This window comes from Diadema setosum, chromosome 1, assembly GCF_964275005.1.
Source record: "Diadema setosum chromosome 1, eeDiaSeto1, whole genome shotgun sequence".
Taxonomy (NCBI): domain Eukaryota; kingdom Metazoa; phylum Echinodermata; class Echinoidea; order Diadematoida; family Diadematidae; genus Diadema; species Diadema setosum.
In genome coordinates, this window is record NC_092685.1 from 32,944,645 (window position 1) to 32,961,780 (window position 17,136).

Here is a 17,136-nt window from a genome sequence, read left to right on the forward strand (position 1 = left end):
CAGCCTATATAGCTTGAAGGTCATAGTATGTTGCAGAAAGATAGTGCATTCTATCTGAATATTAAAGTTAAGATCTTTTATCAACACTTCCTGAATCAGACAGAAAACTCAAAATACATACAAATCCTTTTCTCACTTGGTTTTTCTTAGCCCCGTACTAAACATTGCATTTATCCCCACCTGCAGTATCCTTAGTCCTGGACTATTAAAGCCCCTTTTCTCACTTAAATTTTTAGTACCATACTATCAACGCAAGGGCAAAAGGAAATTGCTCCTGTTCCGACTTGTTTATGTTAATCCCCGACTCTTGGGGCTATGCAAGTATTCATAAGGATTGCCTTGCACACACCTTTGTGAAAGTTTGTCACCTGAGTTGGGGGGGGGGGGGGGGGAATGTCAGCCCAAAACAAAAGTACAGGTAGCTTGCTGCATTCATATCGCCATGTTGGGTGTGGTAAGGTACAAATTAATAACCACCTGTCACAAAAGTGCAAACTTATGTAATGTACGATCAATGTAATTGATGTGCATTTTTTTTCCTACCTTTTATTAGAACTTTGTTTTACCTTGTTTTGGGATATCTCAGCGCTTTTAAAACACTGAATTTCATCGAATAAACTTTTAATTCCTCAAGAATTGATATAAATAATTTCTGATTATCTTGCAAAAAGTTAAAATCTGAATCCCTATCTCAACAAAAACTATACCATCCCTGTACAAACTATTCAATTTTCATGATCATTATCATGCTTAAAGGGTCACATACAGTGTGCAATGTGGAAGATAGTAAAAAACTATGGTACTACAATGCAACACTCATACACGTTTTATTTGGGTTGGGGTTGTTTGTTTATTTGTGTTTTTCTTGTTTTTTGTGCTCAATTTGCTGTTGTTATTAGGCTAGTACATCAGGCTAGTAAAAGTTTGTTTTCCCACTGAATTCATGGTGTCTCTCAACAGTACATAGTATACATACTTAGTGCTTCATCACACCATCTTTAAATCATGTGACCAGTAAAATGTAGGCCCTTATACACCATGTGAGCAGTTAAGAAAAGCACAGTAAAATGGTGTTTGAGTGGCACAAGTATTGAATCTGAGGAGCCTGATACACACCAAAAAAAAAAAAAAAAAAAAAGTTTTGCTAAATTTGCAGAAAGGTAGAAAAGTTTGTGCATTTACCATATAGTTTAATCTGCTTGTTCTTCATCTCTGCCAGCATGATCATGTAACCTCCGATGTCCACCATTTTCTTTTCACCCTTGCTGCTGGGGGGAGGTGAATCTAAAGGCACACCCATGGCTGACAATATCACGACTCCCTTGCCTTACTACAAATGCAGAAACTCCCTTGTTGATGTCACGGTAAGCAATCAGTCAGTCTCAGTCCACTTTCTTTCACAAAATCTTTTCCACAACATGGAAGTGCATAATCAGGTAAAGAAAATGGTTAAAATCACAGGAATCTCGCGATAAATGAAAGAACAAGCCTGTCAGCTGTTGGCCTATGAACTAAAATCAATGTCGAGTTGGTTAGTCCTCGAATATATTGCAGTAATCACGGAAGAATAGTTTTTCTCATTCTATTATCATGATGTAGATCCTTCAAAATTCTGAGAAGTGCTATGCACTGCTCCCTTTCAATTACAACAGGATGACCATCTGGCAGTTCAGATTGCTGCAAAGGACATGCCCCTTCGATTTGATGAGTTTGATGAGGGAAGTTCAAATTGTACCATCTGCCTCCTTTACACTGACCTTTGTAATCACAGTTTGACAGCTGATAAAACACGAAAGCAAAGTCACACTCCAAATACTCAGGTTCACGTTTGGCTAGATCCTCAGCATTCCACTTGAATGACTTACCACATGTGAGCCATAAGAACTCCACTTAAATACAACCACAGCATGAAAGGCCATTTCAGGCTGGATTTTTCCAATTTCAAAACAAAGTCAAACTCAGGCATTGGATTTCAATGAAGATGGACACATAATAACACATCAGTCCTATTGTAGCCATCAGACTTGACAGCGCAATCACAGTTTTGATCCCACAGTTCTTTCCCCTCAATGGTTGGCTAGTACATTGCTGCAACATACACACCCACATGGAACCCGGAGCTGAGTTAAAAAGTCAACAAGCTGCGTGGGCTAGACATGGTTGAGTGCCACTGATTCTCCCCATTGAGTTCCAGGAATGTCTGTCCCATACAAGAGCCCACAACACAACACAATTGACCTGGGTGATGTTGAAGATAAGTTTTGGGTCAAAAGTGGCTAGAGGAGCCTGTGAATGACCTCATAAATCCTGCTACAAACCACAGTGGCTTCCTCACCCACTTTCCGCACACAAGAGCGATTCTCTGCCCCTTCGTCTGCCACCCTCGCTGAGCCAAAATAAATGCTACTTGCGCCTGCTGACGATATGAACAAGATACCATAAAGACGCTGCGAGGAAGGAGTCTTCCCGACCTGCTCCTCTCCCTTGTTAAATTCTAATGTCTAATCACAAACTATGCAATGCCCAAATAGGCCCCTCCCTCTACAGGGAGAAATTTACCTATGGGATAATGGGGGGGGGGGGGGGGGTAATGAGCTGATGCAGACCACAGCCTATCCAACTGCCACATTTGAAAAGCTCTTTGCAGGTGGTTGGAGCATGGCATCATAATATCCTTATCCTACTCTGATCAATAAACAAAACTTGAATAAAGCAGATTATGTCAGCCTCTGCTACACTGCAGTTTGAAAGCCAACAAAGTAGCATATCAAATGAACCATCAATTATATAACCATATACTATATTAGGGAAGGAATGCCTAATGTCTGATATGATGTATTCTAGCATGGTTTTTTTTTTTTCCTAACACATTTCATTCCCTCTCACATTCATGTGTGAAAAGTCATTCTCTTTGAGAAAAACAGAGGACAATGCTAATGCAAAGTCCCAGACATTAAAAAAAGTCTAAATCCATTGTTATTTTGATTTCAAAAACCAGTTCATTGTATTTCAAATATACCTCTTGTCAATGAATTTAATTTCACTTATCTTAGTAATTACATCTCCCTTCAATGTTTGTCACATGAATGCTTTTTTTTTTTTCTATGGATACTTCATTTCGAACAGTTTGAGCTCTCTGAAGTTCATCCAAGGATGGTTATTGATATATTCCTTTTTAATGTAAACAATTTGATATATGTATGTCTTTCCAATGCAGTCTCAGAAAGAAAAAAAAAAAGCAGTGAAAGTAGCTGTGTCCATCGATGTTGTCAGGTGAAATTTGCCAAGGAATGCAAGAGTAGGATTGAGAAAGACAATGACCATGCAAGATCTAGTGTAAGGCAATCCTTGTACATATATCTGAAGATGTATCTAGCAGCTTCTCATTGTCAATATTGATAAACTCCCGAGCAATATGCTGTACTTAGCTAGGATGGCTTGTAAGTACTTGTACAATTGGTCCACAAATCTCTGGAATAAAGAAATCACATCTCTTCTAGAAGCCCTCTTAATATTGATAAAATGTCACAGTGGCATCTATTCAAAGTTCAAGAGTCATCTTAAAGGACAAGCTCACCTCCATTAAAATAACGATTGAGAGAACGTAGCAATATTAGTAGAACACATCATTGAAAGTTTGAGGAAAATTGGACAATACATTCAAAAGTTATGAATTTTTGAAGTTTTTGTGCAGTCACCACTGGGTGAGAAGACTACTGCAGTGTATGATGTCACATGCGTACAACAATATAAGGAAAATATTTAGAGAATTTCACAAAATTTCATCTTTTGAAAAAAAGTACACATTCCCTTGACTCGTTACTGACATATGTCATGGGTAATATTATTCCCATTGCCTTTAGAAAGAGGCAAGTCAAGTGCTCTTTTATTATGCGAAAAAAGTGAAAATATGTTGAATTTTCTTTACATTTTCTTTATACTGATGTATTCATATGACATCACAAGCCTTAGTAGTCTCCTCATCCAGCGGTTCCAACACAAAAGTTTTAAAAATTCATAACTTTTGCATCGATTGTCCAATTTTCCTCAAACTTTCACTGATGTGTTCTACTAATATTTCTGCATTCTCTTAATCCCTAGATGTTAATGAAGGTGAACTTGTCCTTTAACCCTCTAAATTTTCCTGCATTATTTCCTACGGCAATACCTGTGTGTAATTTACAATTATAAAAAGTAATACATGGAAGGCACAAAAACAATTTGAAATGTTATATACTGTATACGCCAAATATTTCTTGAGGTCTTTATTTTTGCGAATTTCGCGAGTCAGGTGCAATTCGCGAAATTAAAAACACGCAAAAATTTTGACTCTGATCCCGATGTGGATGTGACGTACACGTGTACATTTCTCCATTCAGTACACGACTCCAAGATTGCGAATTTAACCACTCGGGAAATCGTCGTGAATTCCCGATTCACGAAAATTTAGACTCGCGAAATATATGGCGTATACAGTAGTGTATATGTTTCGTTCCTGAGTTGTTACCCCTGAGCTACACTGCACAAATTTCTGTTCATGAGTTATCAGCTTACTTTAACTTTACAAACTGCTAGTAAACATTTCCAATTACCAGTATGATAACATCTTCCAGATATATTCATTTTATCCTCAGAAGTCAAAATGACTAATTTAGTAAATGTTGTTTGTTTTCAAGTGCAACATACGCCTAAACCCCTAGGAGATGGAATCATCTCATGCGCTACTTGATACACATGTATGTTATTTATCTCATGAATTCTGGAGCCTCTAGAAACTGAGAACATCATTGACAGAGCCCAGATGTTTGTCACCAATATTGTACAGTTCTGGTTGAGGTGAGGATTTAGCTTTTAACGTTTTGTGAGATATTCAGAAACCACTCTATGAGATGTTAAAGAGCATGAAATTCGAAGGGGTATCAAAAGTTTATATGATGAAAATCGGTTTTGAAATGGCCGAGATATCCAAAAATAAGGTGAAACAAAGAGTTCCTTATAAAAGGCGTGGCCTGTTGCCTTTTATTATTACCACTTTTTTTGGATATCTCAGCCATTTGCAAACCAATTTTCATCAAATTAACATTGAATCCTTAGAACTATATGCTCTTTCATATTGCAAAAGAGGTTTCTCATCATCTCACTTAGGAATGTTCAAAACATGAATCCCCACCTCAACCAGTACTGTACAGTCCCTTTAAACCATGGAGCTATGGTAGCTCCATGCTTATACCAGTGGTGTCTACATCTCTCCAGTAAATATATTACCCAAATCATGTTTGGGATTTTACTGCTGTTCTTGTCTGACTGAAGAAACTACAGGTGAAGCCTGATCAGTACATACAAAACAACTTGCATGAAACAAAAAAAGAATACTGGAATAGTGAAAGGGGAATATTTCCCTAGGCTCCAGTTTAGCAGAATGTCAAAAACTAAAGCCCTTTCTATAATGTTTCCATATTGATAATGTGAGTTGTCAAGCAAGAAATTAGTTGATACTTGGATATTCAGGCAGGTGACTATAGGAAATGCGTGTTTCAACAAAATCAGTTCGTCCTCAACTGGTTAACAGTCTTGGTTCTCTAAAATGCAGGTACGATTTTGCTACCTGGTTGTATTGTGGTCTTCACCCAATCGCTACGAACAGGGAACTATTAAAGTACTTAAAATCGCGAGTTAGAGGCAATATAAAAACTGCCTTTCCAGGGGATTTCAATCTAAATTAGGTAATGATTAAATCACTTACACAGCACAACCACACACTTCATCTACTTCATTCGCAACAAAACTGTGTGTTGTGCCATGCAGTTAAAAGTATATTACTACATTTAGCTACACCAGATAATAGCACTTACCCCTGAGAAACGAAAACATCACAGAGTCCAAAATTACACACTAAGACATCAGAGTCATTTACTGAAAATGGGTTTGACATTTAAGAACTTTGTTTCTAACATTTCTGATTTGTTTTCCAATACATGATGGTGTGTCTAGACACCAAGGCTGCATTTATCTAACCTGAGAGAGAAAATCATGTTTGAAAAATGTCTTTCGAATGGCGTTTCCAAATGTGGTTTGAAACTCAATTCTAGGGGTGCCACATTTATCACGATTGAGTGTTGTCCAAAGAGATTTTCCCCAGTGACTGCTAGAGTACGGAGTCTTCATACGCCCTGTACTAATGTTTTGTGAGAGCAAGGGGAGCATTGTATGACAACGAGGCGGTAGGCTCACCCCTCGTGCTAACACGCTAGCAAACAAGCAACCGAGGAGCAGCCAAAATCAAGTGCGTGCTCACGTAAAAGTTCAGAAGTTCGCGTAATACGCGCTGTAGAAATGTATACTCAGTACGCAAAGTCCGCCATTATTAAGTGGTACCATGGCGGCCCCCATGAAATCACTGACTCCATTATAGAGTCCGCCCTCTAGTGGTGGGAAGGAGAAAAATCTCTTTGGTGTTGTCACTGTGGGAGCTACTTCATGCCATTTGACCCAGGAAGTAGAGGTCAATTGAGCCAAGCCTTTTTTGTAACTGGTGGCGTGTATACTGGAAGTTGACTCTGGGCAGCTGGGAGATATTAACGCGTTTCAAAAATGGCACTGAATTTACCTACTCGCAGAAAGGCAATCATGGTCTCAAATGCATTTCAAGTCACGTTTTGAATGGCATTTCAATATCAACGTTTCTAAAACTAATTAATGTGTTTGATAACATGGTTACATTTACTGTATCTATTACCTGAAAATGCCTCAAATGTGTTTAGGATCATGATTCTGTCTCACAAATTTGTCAGACAATTTTTGTCTCACGCCCAAAATGAAATCAGCACATCTACTGGTTTAGCCATATACACCTGGGTCAGGTACCACATACTTTCTTATTTTTCAAATCATTATTCAAATAATTATTACAAATAAGATTGTTCATTAATCAAATGATTGAATTCCACACGCACTCATCTTTCTGTAAAATTCAGATATAGTATGCTGCTGCCTTTGCAGAATTCAGACAGGTCATTTCATACTAGGAATATGTTTAAAAGTGCACTCCGTGTGAGTTAGCTTGCACATGTATGCAGCAGCTTCACATGATCTGGCAACAATGAATAGCATTCAAATTCTGCACTGCCTCATTAAATAGTTCATAGATGGATCCAGTCTGGTCGAGCATAATGATACCACCCTAAAACCGGCTAGAGAGTGAATTTCCCAAGTGTCTACCTTTTTACATATGTATATGTTTGCATATCATATCAAACCTGTATTGGGGGAAAAAACAACACATATGTTTGTGTGGGTTTTTCTTCATGCATGAATTTTGTTTTAAATAAAATACTGTACATGTAAATGAAAAATATAATATATTAATATATTCAATAATGGTTCAAAGTGCAAAGTGTGAAGATGAGGCATACACCTGCGTCCTGGTTTCTCATAACACATTATATATCCATTGTTTATTATAGTGTTGATATCATTTCATAAATTGGATACAGTATATTGTAAAGCAAGTCCTTCCTTGTTGCCTTTCTCAGAAATACTGCACAAGAAACAGTTTATTTTCCTTTAAAAGATCCTTAAAAAAGATTGTAAGATATCAAATAGTTAAAGACCTACCTCATTGCCTATCTCCAATAACACAAACGAGAAACTACTTTCTTTTTTTACATGGCCTTAGTTAACCAGGCCAGCACTGCTCTGCAGAATATGCCAGTGATGAAAGTTCTCTAACCCTCATCAGGAAGTTCCATTTATTAATAGTGTTATGGAGCAAAGTGAAACCTCACAAGAAGACATGGTGGGGGAAAAGGAAGCTTTCCATTTGAAATTTGAGGGGGGGGGGGGTAGACTTCTCTTTGATCGTAAAATAGACGTCAGTGATGATTTGGGTGGAGCAGATCTTTAATCACTAATCCTGTTTTGATGGAAAAACTGAGTCTGGTAAACATCATGGCTCATCCTGTCAAAGTACCTCATTAAAATTAGCTTTCTTCTCTCTATGCACCTATAATTACACATTTTTCTTACTCTACATAATCTCAAGAATCATAGAAATTGCAGTATCATCCTTCAACATATCATCATATTATAAGAATACACCCCTGCCTCCATCCTACAAAACTACATAATTCTCTTTCAAATACAAAGCAGCTTCTGTGTGACATTTCCCTGCACAAAGTGTCAACTCATGTCTACCTGCAACTATCTCAATACTAAAATCAGTTTTCATGTTTCAAATTTACCACATACTTTGAAAAGAATTTAATTGCAGACATATCATGTGGTCACAATTATCAGCCTAAATATAGCAATCCAATAGTGTGAATAATATTCTAAGAGGAAGATACACATGTTCTTTAAGTCACTGCAGAGAGATGCCACAAGTGTACTAATGTACAGCACTTTAATGCATAAGGCTTGCAACCATATACATAAAACAACAGCAACAAACACGGCAAGTGCCAAATTGTGTCTCACCCATTTGCGTACAAGGAATTAATAATTTTTATAACTCCCAGAAGTTAATTGACCTGCTTATGACCTTTGACCTTGTGATAACCTTCAACTCCCCAAGGGACATCTACCGTCAAAGTTTGGTCACAAATGGACAAAGGGATCAAAAGTTATGAGCCACAATCAAAACGCACCCTAAAAACATAACATTGGGCCCTAAAAGTTTGTTGACCCCTGTCTGTGACCTTTGACCTTGTGACGACCTTCAACTCCCCAAGGGACATCTTCCATCCAAGTTTGGTCACAAACGGACAAAGGGATCAAAAGTTATGAGCCATAAACGAAATGCGCCCTAAAAACTTAACATTGGGCCCTAAAAGTTTGTTGACCCCTGTCTGTGACCTTTGACCTTGTGGTAACCTTCAACTTCCCAAGAGACATCTACCATCACCCAAGTTTGATCGCCATTGTAGCAACATGTGCTGAGTTACGTGTGATAAGAGAGTCTTGCAAGTAAACTTAAACGTATGACCTCAAATGACCTTTGACCTTATCATGTGACCTCTTACGGCACCATTACATGAAGGTACCCCCAGTGCATCCATCACCCAAGTTTGATTGCCATTGTAGCAACATGTGTCGAGTTACGTGTGATAAGAGAGTCTTGCAAGTAAACTTTAACGTATGACCTCAAATGACCTTTGACCTTATCCTATGACCTCTAACGGCACCATAACATGAAGGTACCCCCAGTGCATCTATGACCCAAGTTAGGTTGTAATCCGAGCAACTTATGTGAAGTTATTTGTCAAAGGAGAGTCTTGCAGGTAAACTTTAACATAGAAAAGAGAGTCTTGCACATACTCTTTAATATATGACCTCAAATGACCTTTGACATCATTACATGACCTCCGACAACACCATAACATGAAGATACCCCTAGTGCTTCTATCACCCAAGTGTGGCTGCCATTGCTGTAACAGTTGCCAAGTTATGCATCATATTAGAGAGTCTTGCAGGTAAACTTTTAACATTGGTGACGGACGACGGACGGACGCCATTTGGATCCCTTAGTCTCGCCTTCATGTCCGGTGGGCGAGACAAAAAACGTAGAATTTGATTGCTACACATAGTAGACTGACATGCCTCCACTTCTCAATTATTGTATAGATCTACCATAAGTTCTGTTCCTTACATTTACCTTTGAGACCCTACAAACTGTATCGGTAGCATGAAACCCACCAAAACTCAGCAGATATTTCTTCACATTTTTAAAAAAGATCTTCAGCTGTAGGATCATTGCTTATTATGACTGGATGTTCCTATAAAAACCTACTGAATTAGAATCTTGTAAATCAACATGAACAAAGTATGAATGCTGCTTTTGAGAAAAAGGGCTCTGAAGATTTTAGGGTGTACTCAGTGGACTTACATGAGTCATTCTTTACTATCTGTGGAACGAAAGCAATTTAAAATTCCATGGTGACCACGATGAATGTTTTATCACTCTAACATAAACCTTAAACCTTGATGCACTCATTAACAATATTCTATGAAGGATTACATGTATGTCAGAGTATTGGAGCTGATGGTGACTTTTTCTGAAAGGTTTTCATGCATGTTTTCATATATCTCATTGTTGGAAAATGGAGAAAAACAAAATGAAATAGTGGGAAATAGGTCCATTTCCCACTAGGAACACAACTTACAAATGTTATGCTTCCAAACTTAAAAGCAATCACTGAAAGCCAAAAATCAACAACGTTGACCCAAAATCAATTTTCAGGCCTATTAGTATAACACCCCAGCATTTCTTTTTCCCCTGGGGTTTTGTGGTGCTGGGTCACATTTAAATGAAGTTCACTGACCTAAAGTTACAAAGTCTGACCAAGGGTTGGCCTATGTATAACCCTCTCTCCACAAAGGAAATATTCCAGTTTGCTTTTGTCCATTACATCAAATAACATGGCAAAGACTGACACTTTACAGTATGTTCCAAAAAAATTACAATCAAATTTTGCATTAATAACACCCAATATGATTAAACTGTCTAAATGCTACTTCGGGGTCTTGAAATATAACATCTTGGCTCTATTTTGCAGAAAACCCCATTCAATTTGGTTAAGTAGTCACAGAGAAATGTGGAATATTGTAAAGCATGTCATGAGTCTGATTTTTCCAAGTTTAGCACTTTGATGCTTTTGTGTGTGAATACAATAGACAGAACTTGGAGGGAAGAGATTCTTGACATCCTCTACAAAATTCCTCATTTCTCTTTGTAAGATGTGGGCAATGAGTTACAGTTTCATACCCTGAATTTGTATTTGGATTGATTCATTATTTTTAAAGATATCATTGCGGAGGGTACCTTTGTAATTTTTTTTTTTTTTTTGGGGGGGGGGGAACATATGGTTCAATGTGCAGCTTAATTTTGGTGACCTCTGACCAAGGATCTTGACCTTTTATCCCTGTCATTATCATTCTTCTTCCCAGATAATACTACCACTTGACCTAGGCCAGGTAACAAATTATCCATCTAGCAGGTGTTTCTGTTGGTTTTTTTTTAATTGTGATGACAAGGTGTACAATGGAGGAACGACAGATGGACAACTCAAAAGCAAAATTATTATCAGTGCCGTCCTTCACTATTAAACATTCATCTACAAGGATACAGGAGAGGGGACTCAATTTTTTATCTGTGTAAAATCTGCTGTATTAGCCATAAAGGCAAATTTTTCATTGATGTCACATGTTCAGTGGACAATATTTTCCATAGGAGAGTTCTAGTGGATATGGCAACATGTTTACATTTTTTTGATGATCATTATCCTTCCAAAAAAAAAGTAAAATGAAAAACAAAATGACACAACCACATGTTCACTTTCAATTTGTGCCCAATCCTTCCATAAAAATAAATGCAACTTACAGTATCTATTGCCTGTTTGCAAAACCCTATGCGATGTGATCAATTCACATCTGTGCCTCCACTAAATGATAAAAAGCAATTTATCTCTTAGCCTAGATGAAGAAAATTACCCTCGACAGATGAAGAGAATACAGTAGAGATCAAGATTTCCTCCATTATTTTGCAATTGAATGACTGCTTGAAAACAGTGCATCTAGCATTTGAGACTAAACCCAATTTCTATGATCATATTTATTAACAGTGACTTTCCTACGATCATTTTTATCAAAAGTGACAATCAACAAGCTCCTAGTTTACGTTCTGAAAATTTATATTTTTTCATTTTCTGGGTGACTATAGGAAACTAAGCTACAGGCAATTACAGTCACCTATTTTTGAAAGCTAACTAGAAATGTCGCTATAAAGGCGACTGGTATGCCTCCGCCATAAAGCATGATTCTCCTAATAGGTCTATAGTACATGTGGACAATGTGTGATTACATTTTCACAAAATTGGCAAAATATTAAAATGACAAGTTTGTTACAAATTATGTGTTGAATGTTCACCTTCCTTGACCCAGGTCTAATTGGATGAATAGGAGAGCATGTATTTGGGGATTTAAAGAACTTTAACTTGACTTTGACCCATTCATAAGTTTATGCATTGAGTAATTTTCAAGGTATGGAGAAAAAGTGCAATTTCTGTATTGAAAAGTACATTGTTACCATTTTCATCTGGCCTTTGACCCTAAAATTCATAGGATAATCACTGTCGGGCAGAACATGCATAAATATGTAGTAAGTTTCAAGACGACTTGAGCCACTTCCGAGATATGGAGGAAAAAGTTAGTTCAGCACTTTCCCTTGATCTTTGACCTTTTGACCTTTGAGGCAAAAAAACAAAACAAAACAAAAAACAAAAAAACAAAAGTTTCCAGAGAATCTCTATTAGGTTATACATGCATACACCAAGTGTAAAAAAAATAATAATAATCCTGCTGGCATTGCATAAATATGAGGGAAATAGTAAACTTGCCATTGACCGTTGACCCCTGACCTTTGACCCCATGAACCCTAAATTCTCTAGATAATCACTGCCAGTCAGTACATGTATATATATACTATGTTCCATGAAGATACCTTGAACAATTTCCAAGGTACGGAGAAAAAAGTGAAGTTTTAATATTTTTACTTGACCTTTTGACCTTTGACCTCTGACCTCATGACCTCAAACTTTCACCAGAGAATCTTAATTGGGTAATTACTAATACATGTATACACTAAGTTTCCAAGAAAATATCTTCAGGCATTGTATATATTGTAGATATGGTGGAAATAGTGAAATTTTATGTATTTGACCTTGACCTTTTGACCTTTGACCTTGAGCATGTGCACCCAAATGTTGATAGGTGCAACTTCACCCCCTAATACACATACATGCCAAGTTTCATTAGGATACCTCAAAGGGTTTTTCAGTTACGCCGTCCACAAAATTCATTAAGGACGGACGGAAGGACAGACGGACGGACGAAGGACAGACGGACGGACAGAAGGACGGACGGACAGACAACCCGAAAACATAATGCCTCCGGCACCACTTCGTGGCGGAGGCATAAAAACCTGATTTGAAGAATATATATGATCTGTATAATCTTAAAGGTAACAGTCTGGTCACTACGATGGTGGCATTTAGGATTTATACCATTACAGTCATCTTCAAGAGTATAAATGCTAAATGCTGAATGTTGAGAATCTACTGGAGAAAGATCATTATCATGACATGATTTCAAAATATGTCCTCAAGTTATATACCAGTATTAAAAAAACAATCTAATGAAAATTCACAGCATACTTTCAATCATAATAGGAGGTTGTCAATTAACCTTTGATATATCGTCGCTGGGGCGACAAGACCTCGTATCTACAAAATGTCAAATGTTCAGGAGAGCCAAAAAACATGGCGGCCAAAGCACTGTGGTGAATGGGAAAGCCTTTCCTTTGACATGCCGTGGTGGCTTCATTTTTGGAGTAAGACGGTTGGGATTCAGACAGGACATCACTTAACCCATTATTTGACCATTAATCATAAAAAGACATTTTCACCAAAATTGCAGATACAAGGTCTTGTCACCCCAGTGACGATATGCTTTTGTAACTCAAGGTACTTCTTTTAAATGTCCAGAATTCAAGTAAAAATATTCTAATGGCTTGAAAAAGTGTTAAAGGTACCATTTACCATTGGGAGCAGTGATTTTAAAAAAATGTTCAAGTTATCACATTTGATGCATATGTGTAGGTCAGTTGTATCCCAAAACATCCTACCATATAACAATTTTGCAATTAAGCCTTAGATATACGGAGATATCACTATTTTTCTCACTAAACCATAATAGTAGACGGTTCGAGAAACAATTCTATTATAACTATTGTTCACATTTCATTATATTGGTTATGCTGAGTAACATTTTTACACTGGCTTTTTGTGTCCCTAACTCACATTTGAGAACTATTTTGAAGCACTAAAGCTGGGTTTTTGTTTCTTTTGAACATGGTAAACAATGCCTTTAATGCCTTGATAGTTGATGATACTGTCATTGATTATGATAAATGGAAATTGAATAAATATAGTGACATGCCACGTAAGACTTAACAATAATTGTCCCCTCTTCCCATTCCACTGAAGTATGCTAACTGATAGTTACACTGAATGTTAGACAAAGCACATGCTCATCTTGCATTTTGTAAACACACACACACACACACACAATGTGTAATACAGAGTACTTAGTTCACCTGCATGCTACGCATGAATACAGCTACAATTTATATATTTCTATAAACAGATCCTGGACCATTGTCCTTCTTTATAATCGGTAAGAGGTCACAGTGTGGTCACAAGACAGTTCATGAACTTTTATAGTGAGAAACAAATAAAAAAAAACATGTATGGGACTCCAATGTTAATGGCAGATCAGGGCCCCATTGCTACAAACTTTGCGTTTAAACGCAACTTGCAACTGATTGTCACTGGCCAATCAAAATCATTGTTGCATGCATGTCTTCTTACTAGGGCAGATCCTGAGCCAATCAGAATGGTTGTTTCAAAATTAGCAATTATTTGCAATTGATTGCAACTTTCTTGCAACGGGGCTCTGAATGAATAAGTTATACTTGAAATAAGTAAACAAGTTAGCCTTTTGTCTATTAAAACTCTGCACCTTGTCTGTTTCAGTAAGCTGCTGCATTTATATCACCATCACCTAATTGTTTTGAGAAAATATCGTAAAATACAGTGTATCATCTGAGCCCCATTTTATCAAAAGATATAATCGATTAACAATTTCCTTACCACACAGGCTGCCATAGACTTATCATAGAAATCAACTATATAAATCAATTATAACTCTTCATAAAAACAGGGCCCTGTTCTGCCAGCAAACCCCAGCAAACCCCAGCAAAATGTAGGGGTCAAAGACTGCAATACACAGACTGTACACGCATGATGGCTTCCAAACCCAACTACACATTCTGACAGAAAGATGCACATGTACAGTATGCCTCCCACCAGTAGATGGCAGTCTTTCACTGTATATGTTGACTGGAATCAATTTTGTCACCCATATTACCACCTGCTCAATTTTCTTGACAGTTCACAACCCTTTTCACTCATACATTCTTGCAAGATAATAATTCACAAAATGTTTGTTGTGATACAAACGCCATCATATATAATTTTCTCTTCTTTATTAACTTCTTTATAACATGTAAAAGCAACACAGACTGCCCTTCTTGTTGAAAATGTACCAATGTTACAGCATGGAGGACAAATAAGGATATAAAGTGTATGCCAGCACCTGGAATAAACATTAGATTAATGTACAAAGGTATTGATACTGTATGTACATACCACACATACACATGCAAATACTCTCTGCAACCACCCAAGGAGCTTGGATGGCACAGACTGTCTGCAAAGGTACCAGCATGATTCCCATACCATAAATCACAGAGACTGTTCTTCACCATCAATAATGTAATATCGTAGTAAAGTCAAGCCAGTTAAGCTTTGATTTCAGAACCATTCTTAAATCTAATTACTGCTCTATATCGAGCATGAACTTCAGGAAATAGGGTACAGTACACACAAGAGTTGCATAAGAAGAGGAACAAAAAGTATGTAGCCCTAAGAACACACACACACAACTAAAGAGACAATATGACAGAGCCTTCATGCATGTTCTTTTCACACAAACTCAACTATGACACACCAAAAACTTGCTTGGAAAATTGACTCTTTTGAATGTTTCAACAGATAAATGGCGCTATATAAATGCTGTTTCATCATCATCATCAAAACATTTTTTTTTTTTTTCCACGGGTTCAAAAGACGACCAACCAAGATCTCACCAACACACTCACATGGAATGCCTCTGTGACCTCAGCCTGACCCCCAGCCGCTGTAGCTATCTAGCATGCAGCACATTTGTGTGCAATGCGATGGCTCCAACACTCATACATACACACATCATCATTCTTGACAAGCTTTTTATGCACTTTTTGCTGACCTATTTGCATACAGTATGTATATGTGGCTTGATTGGCTTGCTGCAGTGGGCAGTGAAAAGAAGTGATGCATTGTGAGCTTCAAAACATCAATGTTCAGATCAATGTTCATATGGGACATGGCGCAGGGCAATCATTGTGATTGTTTGGAAAACATCGCCCTCATTTGGGAAAAATTGCACAATTAAGCAAGATACGGAATTGCGATAGGAATCACAATTTTTTTTTCTTTTTGGGGAGCATGACAGGTGTTCAGATGATAAATCAGCAAGATTCCCAAACTACCATGTGAACCCCCTCAGAATCCATTCCAACTTGACCTAGTTATAGATTAGCAAGCCTACTCAGGTGTTGCTATTTGCCTTAGCCCAACAGGAAGGCCATGGTGACACGATTGGGATTATATGCGGATTGGTAATCTGTTTTCTTCAAAAATTAACTTCAAGATATCAGGGGAAACAACATATCAGGGTGATCCATGGAGGGAATACATGCTGTGTGACATGTAAGATATCATTCCATTGGAGCTCATACCGGCTGGCCCAAATACTATATTGATATGAAGAGCAATCTGAGATGAAAGAGGCAATGTATTTTGTTATATAAGATTAACTGTCATATGAAAACCACTTCAAAGTCAAAAGATTCTTCTAAAGTAGTAGAATACTATGACCAAAGATGTTTTTTTTCCAAATTAAGACTTAATTTAAGGGTGATGATACAATACATGATCTCCCTCATGTATAAAATAAGGCTGACAACAATAGTTGACATAGTTGTCAACAACAATTGATTACAATAGTTTAGTGTAGGGCCTATACAGTAAAGTACTATACAGTCAACCATTATGACTGACTTCAAAGCAACACAGCAAATAAACTAACAAATATGAAACAAAGTCAAACAAGCGAAATGACATTACACTGCACCTGCGCTGTCAATAAGCTTTGCTTGCAAAATAGGAATGTAGTTAGATAAACTCAAACCCTACCCTCCAATATGGCATCCACATTTGGCAGGAAACCTTCCTCCAATCCTCCCATGACAGAGAATCCAAAGCGCTGATCACCAGTGCCAATTTCTAGGATGGTCATGAGGTCAATCACCTGATGGTTGATCCAGAAATGAGAACAGTAGTATGGCTTTGGTTGCTTTGAACACAGACATACACATGCAATCACATCATTCCTCTAAAATCAGAATATCAACTTTTGCTG

General features: G+C 37.5%; 1 protein-coding gene across 2 annotated transcripts in view; it reads right to left on the bottom strand.

The window, feature by feature from the left end:
• The window catches only part of LOC140235596 (protein PALS1-like), a 151,002-nt gene that overhangs the window by 107,602 nt on the left and 26,264 nt on the right, over positions 1-17,136 (bottom strand). Inside the window, exon 3 of one of the 2 annotated variants that reach the window (XM_072315604.1) lies at positions 16,911-17,025. In XM_072315604.1, coding sequence (XP_072171705.1) covers positions 16,911-17,025 — 115 coding nt within the window. Of the gene's footprint in view, positions 1-1,182; positions 2,383-16,910; positions 17,026-17,136 lie in introns of those variants that run through there. The other variant, XM_072315611.1, reaches the window with a different exon arrangement.